General features: G+C 42.8%; 1 protein-coding gene, 1 non-coding gene and 1 pseudogene across 2 annotated transcripts; 1 reads left to right on the top strand and 2 right to left on the bottom strand.

The window, feature by feature from the left end:
• Window positions 1-8,807: 8,807 nt before the first annotated feature.
• LOC127310094 (pentatricopeptide repeat-containing protein At2g35130-like) lies at window positions 8,808-15,854 on the bottom strand (annotated as a pseudogene).
• An 848-nt stretch (window positions 15,855-16,702) lies between these two features.
• Window positions 16,703-16,830, top strand: LOC127311026 (U11 spliceosomal RNA). Its single transcript, XR_007857519.1, has one exon. It is a non-coding gene; the product is annotated as a U11 spliceosomal RNA (small nuclear RNA).
• Window positions 16,831-17,482: 652 nt separating this feature from the next.
• Window positions 17,483-21,521, bottom strand: LOC127306334 (uncharacterized). The gene is made up of 6 exons (XM_051336949.2): window positions 21,013-21,521; window positions 20,833-20,933; window positions 19,628-19,725; window positions 18,576-18,787; window positions 18,413-18,468; window positions 17,483-17,715 (listed from the first exon to the last, which is right to left on the bottom strand). Exons 1-6 carry the CDS (start codon window positions 21,401-21,403, stop codon window positions 17,644-17,646), a joined length of 930 nt encoding a protein of 309 aa, XP_051192909.1. The 5' UTR covers window positions 21,404-21,521; the 3' UTR covers window positions 17,483-17,643.
• Between the last annotated feature and the right edge of the window lie 296 nt (window positions 21,522-21,817).

Genomic DNA, 21,817 nt, shown 5'->3' with positions numbered 1-21,817 from the left:
GCCTGTGCGCCGGGGCGCACCGGGTCATCTAGTTCTTTTTAATAAGACACAAACCATTACTTTCTTGGAAAACTTCTACTTAATAAATAGATTGGGGCAAAAAAATTACCCCCGTTTAAAAACAAAACTAATTTCCCACACTTGTGCAGGTGTGAGCAGTGTCCTAAAACGTTCATGGCTTACTAGTTGCAGCACATTAACATGTGCATTTTTTCACAGAGCCAAATATCACTAGTTTTCCACCCTTCATCATGGGATGTACCAGGTGCGAAAATTAGCAGGTGCATTTTCTTATCTTTGTAAAGCTCAAAATTCCTCAGAAATATATGTTTACATGCTTCTAAAATATCTTTCAGGAGGTTTAAGATAATTGTTCATCTAGTTTGAGATAAATGTGTGTACAACTTAACATTCATGTATTACATAAAATATTCATATAATCATAACAAAAAATAAGAAGAAATATAATCGTAACAAAATTGAAAAATAAATAAAATATACTATAAAGAAATATAAAAATAGAAACATAAAAAGTAAAGAAAATAACAAATAGAATGCGAAGGGAAAAGGCAAAAAAAACCTGGAAAACCCAGAAAAAGAACACATAAAACAGAAAACATAAAAAGGGACCTCATCTTTCTAGGCCAGCCCAGTCTACACCCAAAAGGAGGAAAAAGAACAGCGATAACAAAAAAAAAGTGGTGTTATAATTTACTAATCATGTATAGAACACTAACTGTGCCAACATTAATGATGATTGCTTACGCTAAGAGGCTAATTGATTTACGTTAATCACTTAATCCTAATTATTTTGACCAAATGCTAATTTACCTTGGTTATTCATAAAATTAGATGGTAATGATCATGCTTACAACTAGTTGATTTGGGTTAAGTCCTAATGTTTGTTAGTTGCCAATGGTTTTTGATTAATGATGACTGCCCATGTTTAAACCGTAAGTAGAAATAATGCAAGATATATATTATAAAATAAATATCATTAGAAATCTCGGATATTCTACTTTCTAATGACATAAGTTTTGTGTTGTACAATTGATATTATGTTGACCAAATTGATAATCTAGAAATATGTGCAAGTCCTATAAACTAGGACGAAGGTAGTAGTTCAATGCTAGATTGGCATGTTTTAGCCCTAATGACAAAACTTTAGGATCATTTATTCTTTCACAACACAAAATGAAGGGGCGAAAATCCATTTCTGCCAAACTGGGGGAGGTTAGCAGATGCTAATAATGTTCTCCTGGTAGTACATTTAAGAAAAATGACTTCGATACCACCACATAGTGTTGTGTCTTGTAGTGAAAGCAAAACAAAAAAATCTACTAGCATATCCATTTTCCCAAGATCTATCTATTAGCAATGCTCAACAGGAAAGGTGATATCGGCGACGTACCTTTCGTTGACCGATAGCGGTTAACATTCCGCTAGAACGTGGATGATGTAGTCATACACGACGCCAACCTCAAGGTCGAGATGAAGTCCTCTCGTGAGACGTCAAGTGCCCCAAGTGTTGCACCTCGTAGGTCATGTAGGCTTATGGTGCCCAATGACTCTTCCCGCCTCAGATCCAGCTAAGGTGCGGAAGTTGATATTCTGGATCCGAATCCCAGTACCGCTCCCGCGTACCAGGTGGCCATACTCCCTCTGTGTGCAGCTCTTCAAGAAACCACGTATGGGAGAGAGAACAAGAGAAGGATGGGAGAGGAGGAGCTCTCCTTTTTCCTTATGGGAATTGTGTGTACCTCTCCTCCAAATCCCTCCACTATATATAGGGGGAAGGGGAGGGTGGACTTCATGGCTAAGCCATGTGGGACTAAAAGGGGGCAAGGGGAGATGTGGCCAGTTGGGCCCCTAGGGGCCCATGTGCCCCCTCCTCCTCAAACCCTAGCCGCCTCCTCCCACAAGCCCATGTGGGAGGTTGGCCGGCCCCTTAATGGGCTCCCCTACGAGAGGAGTCCATTAAGGTGGGTTGCACCTTTTTAATTAAATAAATATATATATTTAATATTAATTTACTTAATTAATATATAATACATATTATTTAATTCTCGATGATCCGAGACACCTCTTGAACCACTCCGAACATCTTTCAGATTCTCCCAGAACCCTTTCCGGTTCCCTCTTCTCTATTCTCCGATGTTTCTAATGAATCCAAAACAATCTTGAACCCTTAAGCGTATTTCCCTACGGTTTCGTGAATCACACAGGTATGAAGGAGACACTCATCCCATCAAATGATCACGCGGGTGTTTTAGACAACAATAGTGATCCATGCGTATATTCTACGAAGATGTGATCATCGTATGATTGAACCGCAAAACATCGATTCCCATTCCCTTTGTTAATTCGATACATGAATTGTCCGAGATGTGATCATTGGTATGATTATACCTAGTTTGATATTGTTACCGACAAGGCTATTCAACTCGTTCCGTGTGATTCCATCATCATGACCTAGTCATGTGTCGATATGAATGTAATCTCACCGAGTGGGCCCTAAGTATATTCCATCACATGGATGAAAAAAATCCCGCTCTTTACACGTACTCCTAAACCCATTCCATTGGAATACCCAAATACACTTTTATAAATACTCTATTACAGTGTGGTGGTTGATGCAATCAAAGCAGCCGCCGGAGACAGTGATTAGATATGGTATCATGGTCTAAGGATTAAGTTACAACATTTATGTCAGTATCGCAATGTGAACTTCATGATTTGATGATGTTACAATACTTATGCTGGGAATGTCCATCCATTCACCTAATGATATGACTTCATTGTCAATGACGTTGGTGTCCATGATCGGGAAACCTCGATCATCGATTGACCTCAATGAACTAGTCGTGCACAAGTGTGCTTATTAGGGACGCTGGTTTGTTTACAATACCACACGTGTATTAATATTTCCGCTTAATACCGTTATAGCATGGCGCAAAACTATTATGAACTATTGATATATAATAATGAACACTCTTTATTATTTGCCTCTAGGGCACTATATCCAACACATAGAACTTGTGTAATTGAGACATGTCATCCTTGTTATTACTTGACTAACCATAACTTTTTCTTTCACAAAAAAGTCATGAAATAGGATTCTAAGTCCATACATGTGTCGCTCTTGGCCTAACTCGGTGGCGATTTGGGTGTCGAACTCGGCGGTGTTGACCAGCATGCTACACACTGGCACCCCTTGGAAACACATGTGCTACTGTAGCCACCGACTATCTTGCACCAGTCACGACAAGTGGCTTCTTCACACGGGCCGTCGTAGACCTTAGGACCGCAGTGCACAGCGATTACCACATCTAACATAGATCAAAACAAAAATTAGGGAGGACCATTTGCAAAAAAAAAGTATATGGAAAAACATGTATGTGTCTAAATACCCGAGGATAGCACCAAGAGAGCAAGTGAGAGGAATATGATTTGGGTAGTCCTCATCTCTTGTTACAGCTGTTGGGAGATGTGTTGCACAATGAACTGTTGTGTGCTAAAAGGAAAAATGGTCCATTTATAGACATGTGAACTTACTGTCCTTGAAGATAAGACATGTGAAAATTTAGGGAGTAAATTAATTTACATAAATTGCATGCAGCTATAGATAAGTATTGGATGTCCTATAAATGAAAGAAATTAATAATATTAATGCAGATAATTAAAGAGATATACTTACACACATACCAAGTCATCCTTGTTATTTATGTCCGTGTAGGCAATTAATAAGTTGCATACATATAAAGGAGTCAAATTAATAGGACGAAGATATCTAGTGAACATAAGAGCAACTCCAATAGTGTAGCCGGTTGTTGGTTATAAGGAAGATGTCATGTCATCTATTGTCAACATGTAGCCAACAAGTACAATAGTTGGTTATAAGAATGTACTACTTTTTCAATGGATTGCCCACCTTTCATTCACACACCTTGTCTAGGAGCACATGCTAGAGCTAGCTCTTGCATAAGAGCCCACTTGCATTCCCTCTCCTCTTCTCTCTCCTCCAACTAAACACAAATATATTATTTTATTCCTTGTAGCCAGCTGACTAGACATTATTGTACTTGCTCTAAGTAATTTAGCACCAACACGCGATAGGTTGGTAACCACCCGTCCAAGAATTGGTGGCGCTGCTTTATTTTGGAAAGAGATAAGTTGCCAGGACCCACACATAACTAACCCTAACCATTAAGGAAATGGGTTACGTCTGCGCCCTACGCATGCACGTTTTCTACCCATAAATTTCAAATTGATAACATTATGCAAATAATTGGGAGCACACCGAGATGGGGAGAGTACTCTAATATGGAGCAAACGTTAGGTGGAACGAACGCATAAGAGTTGGCGTGTGACAACGATTCAACATGCCTTCCACCATGGATAAAAAGAATACAATGGTTGAAACTCGTTTACTCCGTGCGCAAAAATCTAAACGTAAGCTCAATATAATTGTCCTACTTGTTCAGCAGAGAAACCCTGCCACCACCATCAAAGTTGCACCTCCACCAAGCTCTAATCCTAATCTATCTACAAGCCTACATCGAGGCACCTCGGATCCCCATGGCTTCTAGCACTGTATCGGCAGATATAGGGAGGAGATCCAACGGGCTCGTCATCGGCGGTGGATGGTTAGAAAATGCTCTTCTCCCTTACCGTCCCTATTGGGAGGGTGGGGAAAGACCTTCTTTTTTCGAAACGTGATATAGACGCAAAACTAAAACATACATATATACATCACTATGAACGCACACACCTCCTATCTCTATGAGCACCTCTGAGAGATTGAGGCGACGAGTCTTGAGATTGACTAAGTAATCTGAGACGTCTCAAGGAAGAGGCCAATTGTAACAACTAATCATACTTGTGTAAAATACAAATGGTACAAAAAGAAAGTTAACCCATGAAGATTTTAGTAGAAAATAATAGCAACAGGAATTTTTTTTTTTAGATATGGGAGCATCGCCCCAGCCTCTGCATCAATAGATGCACACAGCTCTTTTTATTAAACCAAACGTACGAAAGTAGTTTACAATAATATCTGGATTACACTCATGGTGAGGCTAAGGTCGATACATGAATCAACCACAGAAAGATGCAGCATAAAGACAGCCTATCCATTTGATAATCTATTAATGTGTCGCCATCCAGTAGCCCGGAAAAAGAAGTCCTGAGCAACCACTAGCATCCGGTTGCATCCAGTAACCATATCCTCCCGATGTTCCATAGGGAGAAGCAAAACCCATTGTTGAATCCAATGAGCAGCGCGTCGGATAACCTGCAAAAAATTAGTCCCAATTTATTTATTAAAGATGATATCATTCCCCATCCTCCAAATGGACCAGCATAAAGCAGATACACCCATACGAATTTTGTGTTTATCCTCCTTACGTACCCCGTTAGCCATTTACCAAACATATTAGTAACATTAGCTGGTGGAGGAATGTTGTAAGTAAAATAAGCCATACGCCAAATAATCTTTGCAAATGGGCAAGTGATAAACAAATGGTTAACGGTTTCAGTTGAATCACAAAAACAACATTTTTGACACCCATTCCACTTTCTTTTAGCAAGGTTATCCTTAGTAAGGAGCACTTTGTTACTAGGAACCACATAAAGATTTTAATTTTCAAGGGGATCTTTAATTTCCACAAATATTTTTGAAGGTAAATAGCATGTCCATTCATCATATCTAGATACATAGACTTGACTGAAAACAGACCGGAATCAGTGAGTTTCCAACAAAACACATCAGGTTCGTTATTTAACGAGATTGTCATTAGCCGTTGACATAGATTCAACCATTGTAACCATTTGTTATTATTTAAACCTCTTCTAAAAGTGATATTCAAGGGTGTATGAGCCAAAACGGTTGAAACAAGGACATTTTTATGTTGAACAATGTTATATAATGCTGGGTACTGTTGACACAATGGGGCATCCCCCATCCATGTATCTTCCCAGAACCTAACAGTCATTCCATTACCCACCTTAAAAAAACCCGGTTAAAGAATTCTTTCTTTATATGCATAAGTCCTTTCCAAAATTGTGAATCATTAGGCTTTGCTTCAACCTGTGAAAGAGTTTTATTCTTGAGATACTTATTATACAACAGTTGCTGCCACATACCCTCTTCCGAGAGCAATATAAACAACCACTTACTGAGTAAACATTTGTTCTTTAACTCAAGTACTTCGATTCCTAACCCACCTTGATCTTTAGGTCTACACAAAATATTCCACCTAGAAAGTCTATACTTCTTTTTATTCTCATCTGATTGCGAGATGAAATTTGATCTATAGTAGTCTAACCTTTTCCTCACCCCAACTGGGATTTCCAGGAAGGATAACATGAACATAGGTAGAATCGTTAGAACCGAATTAATGAGAACTAATCTATCACCGTAGGAAAGCATTTTCCCACGCCAACAACTTAGCTTAGATGCAAATCGGTTCTCTACAGGGTTCCACTCAGCATTTCGAAGTGCCCTATGATGTATAGGGATACCCAAATATCTGAAAGGTAAGGATCCAGCTTCGCACCCAAAAATATTTCTATATTGATGCTCCATATCTTTGGCCTTACCAAAACAGAAAATTTCACTCTTATGAAAATTAATTTTAAGGCTAGCTGTTCAAAGATAGAAAGAATAAGCTTCATATTAATGGCTTTTGCTATATCATGTTCCATAAATAGAATCGTATCATCCACATATTGTAATATAGAGATCCCCCATCAATCAGGTGAGGTAACAAACTTCCAACTTTCCCATCTTCCTTAGCCCGAGAAATAAGAATGGCCAAAGAAAATGAAAATCTTTCCCATCCGCATATTGTAATATAGCAACAGGAAATACAATTATCAGTAAAGAAAATGAAAATCTTTCAAGTTCTCGACAAGACTACATGGAGATAATACTGCAAGTCGTGAATACATCACTGAGCTTATAAGTTATATACGTCATTGACTCGCCGTTCTCAAACCGCAGTGGCCAGAGAGATGTGATCTGCTTCCTGATCTGCACCAGTTGTCGGTCCAGTTTGGGGCTGGCTTTGCTGCCCCCTACCCGTACTCGTACCGGCAATCTCCAGCCCAAAGAACCCGTGGGGCGGCGTCTCCGGCGCCGCTGTCTCCAGCAAGACGTACGAAGCGATCCCAAGCACCACGGCGATGAGAGAGGACAGTGATGCCGTTGGGAAATTCCCAATCCTGTCGGGGTCCCTGCACTCGTACGAAGTGGGAGTTTTAGAAATCGGCGGCTCCTCTCGTGAGCTCTCCGATACGCCGAGGCTGAAGATCACGATTGCCACAATCGTGAGAACCCTGCACATCAAGAGCATATGCACGTTCTTAATTAGGGACTCGAAGATCACGACGCAGTGAATCGCTAGAGAGTGACCAACCAGGAAAACATGGACAGGATGATGCCGAGCCTGCGCCTCTTGGACGGCGGAGCCGCCCGCCGCCGCTTGGTCCAGCAGGGGCAGCAGCACAGGCACCAGGCGCCGCTCGTGTAGGCGGCGACGATGACCTGGTTGATCAGCACCAGGAACACCCCCAGGATGCCGCACCCGATCGCCGGCGGGCTTCTGTACACGCAGTGCGTCCCGTCGTACGCCACTGACTGGAGATACCATCACAAATCTGGTTAGCGCGGATCGAAAGAGTTGATGAAAGATGGTTTGAGTTTAGGATCCATGTCCATGCCTTGGAGCTATAGTAGTTGGCGACGAACCCCAGGGTGACGGCGACCGAGCCGAGGAAGCCCAGGATTATACACACCAGCACCGCGTCTTTCTCCATATCGATGATCGGCCAGGAACGAGCACGACACGACCGTCGGCAAAAAACACAAGTGCATTGTCAAAGGTGCTGATCTCTTTGGAGGTTACAATTTTCTCGCTTGATATCACTAGACCGCCAAAGATTCTGTCACCGAAAGCTCAAGATCAAGTTATTAACTAGCATGCGGGCGTAGTTTACTGCAATAATGCTATATCTACGGATAAGTTGTTACGGAAACTTGCTTACAGACATACGTGGCTGAATTTGCTTGGTCGTCCGGGCTCCCATCACTTCGATGTAAACTTCTATAGTCAAGTAAGGCGGTGCTAAACGCGTATGCTGGTTTAAAAAGAGCCAGAAAGCCAGAAGTGCAGTCAGTTGAAAGAAAAACTAAATTGTCAGCCACACTTAATATGGACCCGGTCAAAAGCAAACGAGATCTACAGGATCGTTCGACCCAAAAACCGTATGGAGAATTTGAAGAAAGAGCTAGAGCAAGTGAGCAACTGAGAAAAGGTGCAATGTCGACTGAATCCACGACCAGACAAAAGGAAATCCAGGTTTTTATAGAAAATCTTCTAGAGCAGCAGTAAATCTATTGGTTACAACGTGGACGAGCAAACTGGCTTATACATGGAGATCGAAATATATCTTTTTTCCATAATGCAGCGACTGCCCGCAAGAAAAAAGAAACCAACTGATGGAGAAATGCTCATTTGATCACGGGCACATCTACACACGTTTTCTGATTGGTGATTCTGAGGCGTACTTCCATGTCAATTCCTTAACGAGGGTTCTCTTGTGCAGCCCCCACCACATGCGCTGTATTTATGGCACTGCTGATGGCCGATTGCTACCAGTACATGATTTCTTCACGGTGTAGACCTTGTGGCCTGAGTCGCACGACAAGCAATCTGGGCGGAACTACCTTGCAGCTAGCAACGGGCAGCGAAAGAGGCAACTCCAGGCGGCAGGAGAGGGACGAATCCAGGCGGCAGCGAGATGAATCAGGGCGGTGGAAGCGTTGGGAGAGACACGGCAGCGGCGACGCGATTCCAAGCATCAGCGGCGACGCGCTTCGTCGGCAGCGCGATTCCGTCTGGATCGAGCAAGAATCCATGCCCAGAGCCCTCACCCATCTCGCTGATTATGTCTTCAGGAACCCACGACCCAAACATCACACAAACTACCGTCAAAGTCTGGCCCACTGTATTCATGTAGCACATACGACAAAGTTGGCATAGTACTATTTTGTGCTTTGCATATCGCACATAGAAGTGTGACATGGGCAAACACGGACGATGCATAAAAAGGGCTCATCTGTGCCTGTGAGCAGAAATGTGTCTCCCCCAGCTGATGCCTTTACTTAATGATAGGAGTGTGTGGACAGAAGGAGAACAACTACACAACCATGTTGTAGATTACTTCTCTCACCTTGTGGAGAGTAGGAAATAACCTCTGTATGCTTCTTCTCATCTCCTATTTCTATCATCATAAATGTTTGTACTTAACTTCTATACTTCTATAAAAATTATTAATTTATCTAGTTGACTTTTTAGACTATTTGACCACAACTAACTACATTGATCAATGTATTCGTTATAGTGTTTTTTCAAAATTTTCATACATAGTTCTAGCATTGACCATTAAAAATATACTTTAGATATACACGGTAGATTTACACAATATCTGGAGCAAAATTTATGCCCCTTTTCTAAAACAGTGCCCTTAAGTTGAATTCTCTTAGTAAAAAATAATATTACTAAATTGCATGCCTATAAGAATTAATTTACGGTACTTGTGTAAATTAAAATGTGTGTGCATACGAGCATGCATGTGTCTGTTCCTGTATATTTTAAGATCAGTTTATATCTTAGTGTAGATTTCTAAAGACTACGGTCTAACAAATATCTTAGTAATCATTCTAGACTACCATTAGATTAATTATATATAAAAACAATTGGAAAATTATTTAAGGTGCTGTTTGAGAAACACTAAGCATAATGTACATTGTGGACAAGATTGCTGCCATGATCTCAGGCCAAGGGGAGGCCACTCCAAGCGCTGCATTGACAACATTCTTTCAAAATTTCTAAGCATCTTGCATTATACATGTAGATAGGTAACATGTGGGCGTAGTTTACCTAGACGGGCTCTATCGTGAAATATATATGGTGGTGCTAAATGCGTACCATTTGAAAAAGAGGCATCAGTACAAATTGTTGAAAGAAAAACTAAGCTCTTATAAGTTCGTTACCAATTATAACATGTTCTAATTTTTTCCAAATCATTTGTATCTAGATATATTTTGATATGTTCACTCATTTATTATTCTATATGTAGTCTGTATTAAAATATTCAAAACACCAGTAATAATTCGGAGTTAGAGTGTAGTTAAAAAAAACTATGGTGAGCCAAGTTTACGGCTGCCTCCGCGGGTCGGAAGTCGGCGCGGCGACCGTAATGTAGATGACGCCAGCACATGAACATAGCACACACAGTTCGGAGAAAAACGTCGATGCAAGAACAAAGAGCACCCGTATATTCAGACAAGGCAACAACCAGCAGAACAGCAGAGACCCATTTTTATCTTCCAGTTATCTGAACAGTCACAAGTTCAGTTATCTGAACAAATCACGAGTTGTTAGCATTTGTCACTCTGTGTAGTGTGTGTACGAGTGGAGTCTGCCTAGAGACAGTTTAACTAACCATATCCCAATTCTGAATGGGCACGTGAAGGAGAGGTACGTCGTATAGCCAGAGTAGTTTCACTCCTGTACTCTGTCATTGGTGCTTCTGTTTATAGAGCGACAGACCATGCGTGGTTTACACTATACCTTGTGCGGTGCCGACTCTATTTCACCCAACCAAGTGTCTGTAAGCCCCCTTTGTTGCCGTGAGAGAGACATACATGCGTTCAGGGTTTTCCTTCCTTTCACCTTCTGTAATTTTGGGGCCTTGGAGGCGCGGTGGATTACAGTCCTTGTTGGCGAGAAACTATGTTTTTTGTTGTTTCATCGGTTGATTTAGGGTTTGTGTTCTGTTTAGAAAAGTGTGAAGGTGGTAAGACATCTCCGTCTAGCCTATGTTCCTGTGATGCATCTAGCGTTGCCAGAGGGCCCGTGGATGTTTGTCTCTGAAGAATCCCACATGATTTGATCTGATCTACACTTCTCTTTATCGGCGATGGCTCCTCCTCTCGTGCGTTGGACCTTTGGTACACTTTTCTTTAGTAGAACAATTTCCCGTCTGTCTACTGCAATAAATTCTACTACGACAAGTTTTGTCTGACTTTATTGTGGAGGGGTGAGAACCACAGCGTGTCTTTCAACCCTTCGAGTGCTTGTAATTGTAGCTAGGTGGTGTAAAAACTATTTTTAAAATTTTATTACTTTTATGTTTTTCTATATCGATGTTGAGGATTATTAATAGACTAGTACCACGGGTTATCAAATTTCATTTCTCAATACACATATATAATTCACAATGCACGTATATTTCTCGAAATGCACGAATCTTTTCTTGAAATTGGTGAATCTTTTTTGGAAATAGAACTTTTTTGTAAAATAATGAACATTTTAATGAATTTCCTTGAATAATTGGTGGACGACATGAACATTTTTCTAGTGCACGATTTATCTGTGTTATGGGTGAGCATTGGCACCTGACCTTTTTTATTTTCTATTATTTCAAAATTAGTGAAATATTAAAATTTTGAGATTCATCGTGACTGGTTATTGAAAGCTAACTTTTTTAATTTCTTTCTTTTAGACAAACAAACATAATGTATCACCTTAAGCTGTGACAAGCCGAGGCGGCTGCCTAGGTGCTGCGGAGATCGAAGGCATGAGGCCCTGCCGCCGCGGCAAAACAGAAGGAGAAGGCAGCCATCCCCCGCGGCCACCGTTAGCCTTACCCTAGGTGCTGCGGAGATCGAAGGCATGAGGCCCTGCCGCCGCGGCAAAACAGAAGGAGAAGGCAGCCATCCCCCGCGGCCACCGTTAGCCTTACCCTAGGTGCTAGTATACTGAGTTTAATAGGAGAGACGTCAGTTATGTCTTACTTATTTGCAAAAAAAAAAGTTATGTCTTACCTTAAGGTTCACTTTTTTTTAAGAAACACAATACAAACATAGACACTTATATACACGCAAATACACTCACCCCTATGAACATACACGCACACCCTACCCCTATGATCACCTCCGGAAGACTGAGCCGGCAGATCGGATATTGAAATTGACGAAGTCACCATAGAAGCCTCGCTGTCGACGGGAACATCGCCTCTCACTGAAAGAATATTCTGTCTTTGTGAGACACGCAGATGTCAAACCTGGGATTTAAACTCAGGTGGGCTAGGGATACAACTACCCAACCTTAGGTTAGTTCTCTTACCTTAACGTTCATTATAATCATAAAATATTTGCATGTTCTATTCATAAAGCCTAATTGCACTATCTACCACGTTGAAGTTTCTGCACCATAAGATTCGGTACCTGGGGTGGGTATGTAGAATGAATGAATGATAGGCACCATAAGCTGCCACTTGATGAGCGGATTAAGGCATTTGATGGATGTAGTCAAAAGATTCATATGCAGGATAAGCGGCCTGTCCAACACATATAGTTAAGTACAGAACTATAGAAACATAAAAATCTATAGGTTAAGAAGTAGTACAATGAGCAGAAACTCAATTCGGTTCCCGTTCGTATGATTTCTCTACCATAAAAACATAATTTCAAGTGTTAAAAAAATTTGACAAAAAAAATTACATGTACATCTCCATAATATATGCGTGTTCGTCAAATTTCACGAAAAAATAATATATTCCATAATACATGTGCTGCATTAGGGAGAAGATCTCTGACACGCCTTGCGGAAACCCTGCGCAGCTGCAATACATCGATAGAAAGCTTGCAATCAGGAGCACATATTGCAGTTGAATTATGGATGATTGATTGAGGATGGATGACATGTAGGCCTCCATGAGGGAGTTGTAAGCGTAGACGTCAGGCTCGTGCCGGCCTGCTGCATCTTCTCGAACCTTTCCTCTGCCTTCTCACATAGCCCTTCCCTCGTGAAGGCATTCACCAGGGGTCCAGGGCCGTGCAGGTGCAGATGTGTCAGCCTTAGGCCATCTCCAGCGGCACGACGTAAAAGGTCGTTGAGCGACCATTTTTGTCCGTCGTGACCGGAAATGCGTCTGACACCACCTTCAGCGGGACGACGCAAAGTGATTGGGCTGTCCATGGAGACGCAAACCTGGTCCAAATATGTGCCTGGGATGCGTCTTCGCGGACGCTCCGCGGACGTGGAAAGTGTCCGCTCGCGTCTGGCGGACGTTTTGTCTGGCCCACCAGGCAGTGACGCAGCGTCGATGCGTCTTCTCCGCCAGTACTGGCGCCGAGGCGTCGCTTCGGCAGTTTGCGGCCGCGTAAATGACGATGCCTCGCGTGACGCGGCCGTCGCCTACCTCTGCGCACGAAGTAATGGCGTTGCCACGCGTGCCGCGGCCGTCGCCCTGCCTCTGATCCGTATAAACAGGGGCGCCATCATCTCATCTCCTCCCCACAAAAACCCTAGCCGCTGCACAACCTCCCCTGCCGCTCAAACTCCGCCACAACCACAATGAGCAACGCCGGCTGCGGCCAGGCTGCCGCGCCTCCACCTCCACCTCCACCTCCCACTCCACCTCCCCCGGCCTCGAGCTCCGACGAGGAGTTCGACTCCGACGACAGCACGGGCGACCTCCTCGACCCAGTCAGGGACGCCAAGGCCTTGGCACTCGCGACGCAGAAAGCAGAGGAGGAGCTGGCGGACCACGCGGCGTTGGACGCCGAGCTGGAGCAGCGCAGGCTGGCGGCCGCCGCGGCCGCAGAGGACTCCAACTCCGAGATATGTTGGTCTTTCGATGACCTTGATGCGCCTACGCCGGAGGAGAGGGCGACGGAGCAGAGGGCTATCGTCTAGTCTTTCGAGACGCTCAAGGATGCCGCCGCGAGCGCGAGGCTGGAGCAGTGCCTGCAACAGGACGCGGCAGCGCACCGAGCCATAGGAGCCGCACGGGAGGCGGCGGAGAAGCAGGCAATGGAGCGACGCAATGACGGTGCCGGCCCGTCCGGAAGCAAGTACTCTAGTCACGTATAGTTTTTATGCATTAAAATGCACTACTTTTTATATTTTTAAATGTGTTGCAAATCTAAAAATGGATCGCCCCGATGGACGCACACCCAGACGTAAACGGACACTCAGACAAAATATATCCGCGGGACGACGTAAACGGACGCTCGCGACCATTTTTGGCCGTCCGAAATGCGTCGCCCCGTTGGAGATGCCCTTACACCCGATATACTGCATCTCATTGAACACTTCCATTGCCCACATCGGTTGCTTGATATTCCCGTAACCATTAATCATCAGGGTGCACATCTCTGTGTTTGTCCGGAACCGGTTCCTCTTCATCCTATGGTACACCTCCACGGCCTTGTCGGTGCATCTCGCCTTCAGCAGCCCACTGAGGTACGTATTGTATATGTTTGCGCCTGGAAATAAGAAACCATTTCTTCCTGTGAGTGAATGTTCCAGTTAACCTGAAACTTTCTTCCCCATAACAGATGGTTCAGACCAAACTGGAGCGCCTACTTGGACTAATTCCGTGCTCCCTCATCTCTGAGATCACGCCTTCTGCCTGGTGCACCGGCATTGCAGTACGCAAGCAAGAGGGGGGCTTAGGTGTCCTCCGTCAGCACACACCGCGCCTCCAGCAGAGCCATGTACATAGCCTATGCCTTGTCCAGCTAACGCTTCCTGCCATACGCTTCTATGAGCAGGTTGTAGCAGATGATGTCCGGACGGGAGGAGCTCCGGAGGACGATCCATTCGCAGACCTACAAACAGTTATGAGAAATCACACATCAAAATGTTGATCAGAGCTTAGACGCAATGAATGATGTCAGTGGTGCTGATTTGGGGTCCTACTGATATGATCAGATCCCACTGTGGGATCAGCCGGAGCTGGATGGCGATGTTGAGGATGTCGTCCAACAGGTTGTGTGTGGACAGTGGAAGGGATGGTATACATCAATTACAAGATCTTGGCAACGTCTAGCCAAGTTCTAGGATTTCATGTGCCCTCGAACTGATCATGGGGAAGATTTGATCCACGAATCTAGAGCCGTACTTCCAACCACGGCCTCTCTTTTTTTTTTTTTTTTTTTTTTGAGATCACCACGGCCTCTCATTGCACCTCCTACATGAGGCTTGAAGCTATTAAACACATTTCTATAACAGAAATCTCAAAAAGCAAAGTCTCTTGGTTTCAGAACTTGACACGACCGTAAATCGAGAAAAGGATGGACAATTACCTCTTTTCCGGAATATTTTCTTTCCATCGAATGTCCTCCCTGAATTGTCTTCGTAAATGTAGGCGCAGTCACACTTCTTCTTCCTTTCGCTGTATCCATATGAATTCACCCTCTTCGTTATGCAGGGAAGTTCCTTGTTGGATGTTTCTGCCAGAACAGATTCGCCATCTTGGTCCTGCGACCGGAGGATAATACAATGGAGCCTCTATCCTTAACCTGCAATTTAGCAGTGGAAAAATGAAAGTACAACTGCGAACAAAGTACGGTGGAGGAAAACAGTTTTTACAACGAACAGAATTAGTGAATTAGACAAATCCCCGACAACTATTGCTAGTCACTCAAGGACACAATTGATTTTTTTAGAAAAGCAAATTCCCTCTCCTCTTCGCTACCCCTTCCCCTTCCAGCCTTCCGGTGCATTTTTGCACTTGTTGATAAAAATCTAATAAGTCAACAGAGACATAGTGAGCTGCAGCAAGAAATATATAAGCAATTTGATAACGGAACTTTGATAATTCAACAATTTTGCTTATGTTTGATGACCTGTGTGGGCGAACAAGAAAGGTCGATGTAGTTGAAGTGGTGAACTGCGGGCGAGCTGGTGCGTATAGGTCAAGGCGCGCGGATAACATTGCTGCTACCGTCACCGCCACGTTGTTGATCTGTCTGACCGCGGAGGCGTGGTCCGCATGCCCGCCGCTGCGCTCTGCCTCGCTGGTGGCACGGGCAGAGATGAGGGCCGGCGGAAGTGGAGAGAAAGAGGTCGCGGGGGGGGGGGGGGGGGGGGGGCAAACAAATATGGTTCGTATTTTCCGATCTCGGCGATATATGGGGCAATTACCAATATATGGTATGTACCGATCTGATATTTGGTGTGTTGATGAAAATTGATTGATTGATTCGTGGTTGTAGGCAGGAAATCATAGCAATAGGCAAGCAAAAGGAAAGGAGACATGAATGGAAACCATTCTCGTGGTTCTGGGCGTTCCTAAGTTGAAATGTTTTAGTTTTGGCCGGTGACCTCCAAACGTAGATTGTGCTGAAATCATGTAGTTATTGTGTGCGTTCAATCAACTGAAATCATGGAGAATCGATGTATGTGTTTTCGTGGAAGGGTAAAATGGTCATATGAAAAATATATAGGACGAAATCTCTGACTGGAGGAAATAGAACAAGTTCCTCCTTTTTATATAGTAGAGATAGAGATAGAGATAGAGATAGAGATTAGTGGGCATTTCGGAAAAAACAAACCAAGCGTGTGTGCGTGTGATCTTCTATGCTCCATGAAGCGGTATATGTCACTGGGTTTCACGGCTAAAAATGAAAAGCAATCTCTGGGCCGTAGAATGCAAAGGGAATAACTCATGGGCTATGGGCTGGCTAACATTGTGAGAGAGAGCTCGGCCTATCAGCCAGCACCCATGCTGGATGCCCCGCGCGGCACCGGAGCGATGCTGAATAATCCCACCTCGGGGAGGCAAGGAGAAGCGCGGGCAGTGGAAGGCTACAAATAGGAGCGGCATGCGTTGGTTGCAACTCAAAAAGGGTCGGTTGGCTATGTATGCCACGTCCATCCTTAGCTGATGGGTGCTGTATGGCTATCAAGACATATGGCCGACATAATTTCTGGCAATTAATAGGGTTGGCTCGTTTTGGCCGACCCTCCCTGTCCAAGTCCAAACTGTTGGTAAATTTGTTTATACTTTGACTATAAAAATTTAGGAACAAAATTTTGGTTATATTTGATGTAAATAGTGTTGTTGGATTTGTATTGAAAATCACTTTCTAACAATCTATATATATTTAAAGTAATTCTTGATCAAATGAAAAGCACGTAAAACGAGAACATCTTATTTCCAGAGGTACTATTTACAAACTTGTAAATTTTGTCTCTGGGATTCCTTGTTTCGAAATTTACAACTTGAATTGTTTTTTATACCCTGTCATTGAACATTAGCATCAATGTAAGATGTTTTTTTTAGGTACTCTATTTTAAAATAGACTGGATATACCTACACACACGAAACAAGATACAAACTAAAGTGGATGAACAAACAAAATACTTCAACATCTTACATTTTCAAACGAAGGAAGTATAACGTAACAGTAGTGCAGTGCGCCCTAATACTAGAGTGCAAACTATTATTCTACACATATGTACATGAAATGCTCTTGTGGAATAGAAGGGGTATTTTATTTGACAGAGAAATCAATCCGGGCTCTGTTTAGTTCACCGCTCTAAAGAATAACTGCGTAGGAAGAATTGAAACACCCTAGACAAAAAAAAAAAGGCAGGGCAGGAGTAACCGTTCTATAGACTTCAATCACAACAAGAATAGCATAGCTTCATCAGGAGACAGCAAATATGTAAACATTCTAATTTACAGTGGCAGCTGGAATTCAAGCTGTGCACTCGCGCCTTCATCATCATCAACCCCACCAGTGTATACTAAGGAAAGCATCATTGCAAATGATCAGAGCTACTCCTTCCCACTTTCAGCCTTGGCTGCTGCTGGCTTCTTCTCGTCATCCTCGTCGTCACTTTCTAAGCCCTGCAAAAGCAGGGTTGTGCTGTTAGCATGAGTCATACAGTACATGATACAGCTGGAAAGAGAAGATCTTATATGCCTTAAGCACGTCAAACTCGGAAGTTTCCCACAACATAAGAAGAGACACCTATGTAGCCTAGTGGTAGAGCACTAAGGTTCTCTGGTAGCTGTTAAGGCAAATAGATTCAAGCCCCCACTACTGAAAGTCAAAGATATGTGGTTCCACCTGCATATGCTTTTCTTGCATACCGCAACACAACAAGAAATCGTGTACAGATAAAAGAATGATTACCACACTTCATATTAGTGGGCACTGGAACAAGGAATTCTGTACAATGTCCGAAAACTCCCAATTGTTTTGATTTTTGGAATGGGATATTTAGGGAATACCCATGAATAGGATCAAACCTTATTCCATGTTCAAAAAGATTTTTCTTTCTTATTCTTAAGCAAGCCCTCGAGAGGGCTTAGTTGATCATGAATTTTGTTTTCTCTTTCTTTTGCTTTTTTGTTTGCTTACAGAAAGATATTGTTCGATCTTCTTCTATTGATTCTTTTCCAATCGAGACGTAGTGATCCATGTGCCTACATACCTAGATTAAGGAAAATGTGCAGGAGCTCTATGAAACCCTAGAGTGAATACCATCTTAGAAACTTCGGCCAGTGACAGTATCTGGTTTAAGGAAGGAGGTGTACTTACTGTTGCACCATCTATCTTATCGAAGTCATCGTCTAGCCCATCATCATCACCATCATCTGTAAGTAATGAAAAAAAACCATATATAAGAATGCAGCAGCATGTAGTACCTAATGACTAATGAGATGGATCAGGTACAGGAAACTGAGCAAAGTGAATAGCATACCAGGACCCTCGTCATCACTGCCCAAATCTCCGAGAAGAAAAACATCTAGATCTTGCTCTCGACTTGATGAGGTAGACGTCTTGTTTGGCACTTTTGTGTCTTTCTGTTCTGGTGAAGTGGTAACTTGTGGGGTCTGTGATAATTCCTTCTCAGAAACATTTTTTTCCTCATCGGCTTTCACTTTCAGCTCCTCAAAATATTTCATCTCATAACTATTAAGGTAACATTTAAGTCAATAAGCTATCGAGGATCAACAGCAGTGTGCAAGAAAATGATGCTCAATCTAATTGTTTAATATGTAGTACTTGAAAAGCAAACCATTTAACTAACTAGAAAAACAATAGACCCTACCGGGGGAAACAAAGAAAAACATCAAGCCTGATTACTCACGATTTCAAATTTATGTATTACACTAAGCTATAAGATCCATCCTTGTTCCTGCTACCTATCATGGATACATATCTGTAGGCATGAGGCATGGGAAGTATGTGATGACACCAAAACGAAGTGGCACCAACCAGATAATCACTGCTTGCAAACATGATTCATTTATCAATATACATGTCTTCTACTAGGTTATTGAGCCAGAGGAAGTTTCACAAATACAAATGTGCTATTTGGTCAATGAAACGATGGAATTTCACAAACTGAAGAGCTGTGACTAGAGCAATCAGAATAACTTTTAAATGCCTTAAACGAGTTTGACACAGAGGGTAAATGGAAAACCATCCAGGTTTTAGGGATTAAAAGATTGTTCCAATCCCAATATGCAACCTACGGGTTGAATTGGAAACAACCACCTTTCAACAAACCATTCTGATAGATATTTATTTCGTGTATTACGAAGAAATAATCATGTCGCATTTTAGTAAAAGTATAAAACATGTTCCTCTCAAAGACCGTTACATGTCAGGTATTACGAGGCAACATGGCATCCATTCTGTTAGATAAACTTATGATGCAGAAGTTTGACACTGACCAATGACCAGAATATGTATTAGCATTGGCAATAACATGAGCTAACAATAAGAAAAAATAGTAGGAAGACTTACGGAGTTACATAGTTGTTCACTAGCAAGAAATAAATTCGCCAGAATTTACGCTCTTTCATGTATCGTGGGCACAGCTCATATCTGAACTTCGAAATTTCCTGGATATAATAAGATAGCAATACTCAGAATGTGAATGAAATAAAAAAAATTGGGCACTTGTAGAATAATCTGATACTTTTTAAATGGATAGCAATGAGCCAATGACCAGGTTAACCATGCATGTTAACATGATGATAAATGACTAGCTCAATGGAGACTTGACGAACTGGCCCAGCAACTTGTGGCAACCAAGAACAGAATAGAAAAGAGCTAGAGATCTCATCAAACTATAGTCCTATAGAAGCGAAGGTGAATGGCAAACCATTTTAAACTTCTGATAGGGTAGTCAGATTTGACTAACAAAATCAGCTCACTCATTATAAATGCAGATCAGTGTTCATTTCAGCATTCATCACAAACAGAGAGCAATCTTAATAACAGTGCTTCCTACATAGTAGAAAGACCGCACTTCAAAAATGACACACAGGTAACAACCAGCACATGAAAAAATGGGCACTAACACAATTTGAACCAGCATACTTTTATCATATATGCGCCTCTCTTTGATGTTATGTTAAAATTCTATTCAACCTCTGGTTACCCTATAATTGGTATATCAGAGGACACATGCTTTAAGTTTGACACTGGCCGATATGCCTTCTTATGTTGCGTCAATAACTCAGACAATTCCACCTTTTAGCTTTCAAGTGTCACAAATTTCCCAATATTTTATCCTTTCGTCTATGCAAACCCATCTTAAAGAAGTTAAACCCAATTAAGATGTGCCAATTTTACAACCTTTATTTTGAAAACTTTGTGTTGTTGATACATCCATCTATTGGTCCTAATATCACACCGAAATACATTTGAAATTTATCTAGAGCACATTCTGATCTGTGAGAAGTATGAAATGTAAACATAATCATATTGGCATTCCCCGGGTGTTGATTAGTCAGCAATGTACTAATTGTTCAGTCAGCTATAACTATAACACCAATCGTAAATCAATCTATTCTCCAGGAATAATGATCACTCTAATGTTCCGGATTGTTCGAAACTAGATACATTCATCACCACTCTATAGATGCATCAAAAGACCCAATCCCCTATGGAATTACATATGCATCAAAAGACCCAATGGCTGAAATGGTTAATGGATAGAAAACCTTGACTGCCGAGAGGACGAGAGTGGCGTGCCTAGCCTGCCATTCGTTCAGATCCTGACGCACATTCGACACCGTGGGCACATTCGACATCTCCGGCTCATCTGCGCAACCAAAATCCTATCAGTCAATCCAGCGCCTCCAAAAAAAATCCCCTAAAACCCAACCATGAGTAAGCCGCACCTTGCAAGGGGAAGTCGCGGAAGGTGCTTATGGTCATGCCGTTGACGAACTCGCGGAGGTCTTCGGTGATGCCGTATCGCTCGAGCTCGGCGGCGTCGGGCGCGGACTCGGCCGCGGAGGGGAGGGGCGGGATCGCGGAGATTGGCGGGATGGAGGGGACGGGGATGTCGGAGGCGAGGTGCATGATCTGGCCGGCGAGGAGGTCGGCCTGCTTGGTCGCCTCCGCGGCGATCTCGCGGGACTTGGTGGCGGTCTCCGAGAAGATCTCCTTGGACTTCTTCGCCGTCTCCGACACCAGCACCGACGACCGCTTGGCCGCCTCCAGCGACAGCTCCTGCGACCTCTTCGCCGCCTCGCCGGCGAAGGACCGGGCCCTCTCCCAGAGATCCATCGCGCTTGGAAGTTGGAAGATCCTAGAAGGTTCTGAGTCGTCCCCGCTGACGTCGGTGCGGGACGGGAGTATAGGTTATTGCTTTTTTTTCTCTCTTTTGGCTCGAGAAATTGGAAAGGAAGATATGGACTTTTGTTGCCAGTCTGCCCTCGTTTATTGGGGGTTTATTGTGACTTGTGATTATACTTTTCTTGCTAGTAGTGCTAGACGGCCACTGACACAGTTATAGAACTCCAGAAATGCAGAAATCCTCGAGTAGTCGTCAACCTTGTAGACACTTTATTATATTTTGTATAACTAGTAAAAATGCCCGTGCTTTGCCACGGGTCTTCAAATTTTATTTCTCGATACATATATATAATTCACAACTCACTATGAAAATTTAAAACAAATCAGGGTATTATACTCCCTCCG

This window comes from Lolium perenne, chromosome 6 (assembly GCF_019359855.2).
Source record: "Lolium perenne isolate Kyuss_39 chromosome 6, Kyuss_2.0, whole genome shotgun sequence".
Classification (NCBI taxonomy): domain Eukaryota; kingdom Viridiplantae; phylum Streptophyta; class Magnoliopsida; order Poales; family Poaceae; genus Lolium; species Lolium perenne.
The sequence above is the reverse complement of the archived record's forward strand: the minus strand, read 5'-3'. Positions and strand labels throughout refer to the sequence as shown.

Excerpts from the sequence above, each read along its gene's own strand:
- LOC127306334 (XM_051336949.2), bottom strand. The coding sequence starts at position 21,403 with ATGGATCTCTGGGAGAGGGCCCGGTCCTTCGCCGGCGAGGCGGCGAAG. Across the intron at positions 19,726-20,832 it reads TCGTCCTCTCGGCAGTCAAG|GAAATTTCGAAGTTCAGATA; the intron begins GTTTTCTATCCA and ends TATTATATCCAG. Across the intron at positions 18,469-18,575 it reads CAGTGATGACGAGGGTCCTG|ATGATGGTGATGATGATGGG; the intron begins GTATGCTATTCA and ends CATTACTTACAG.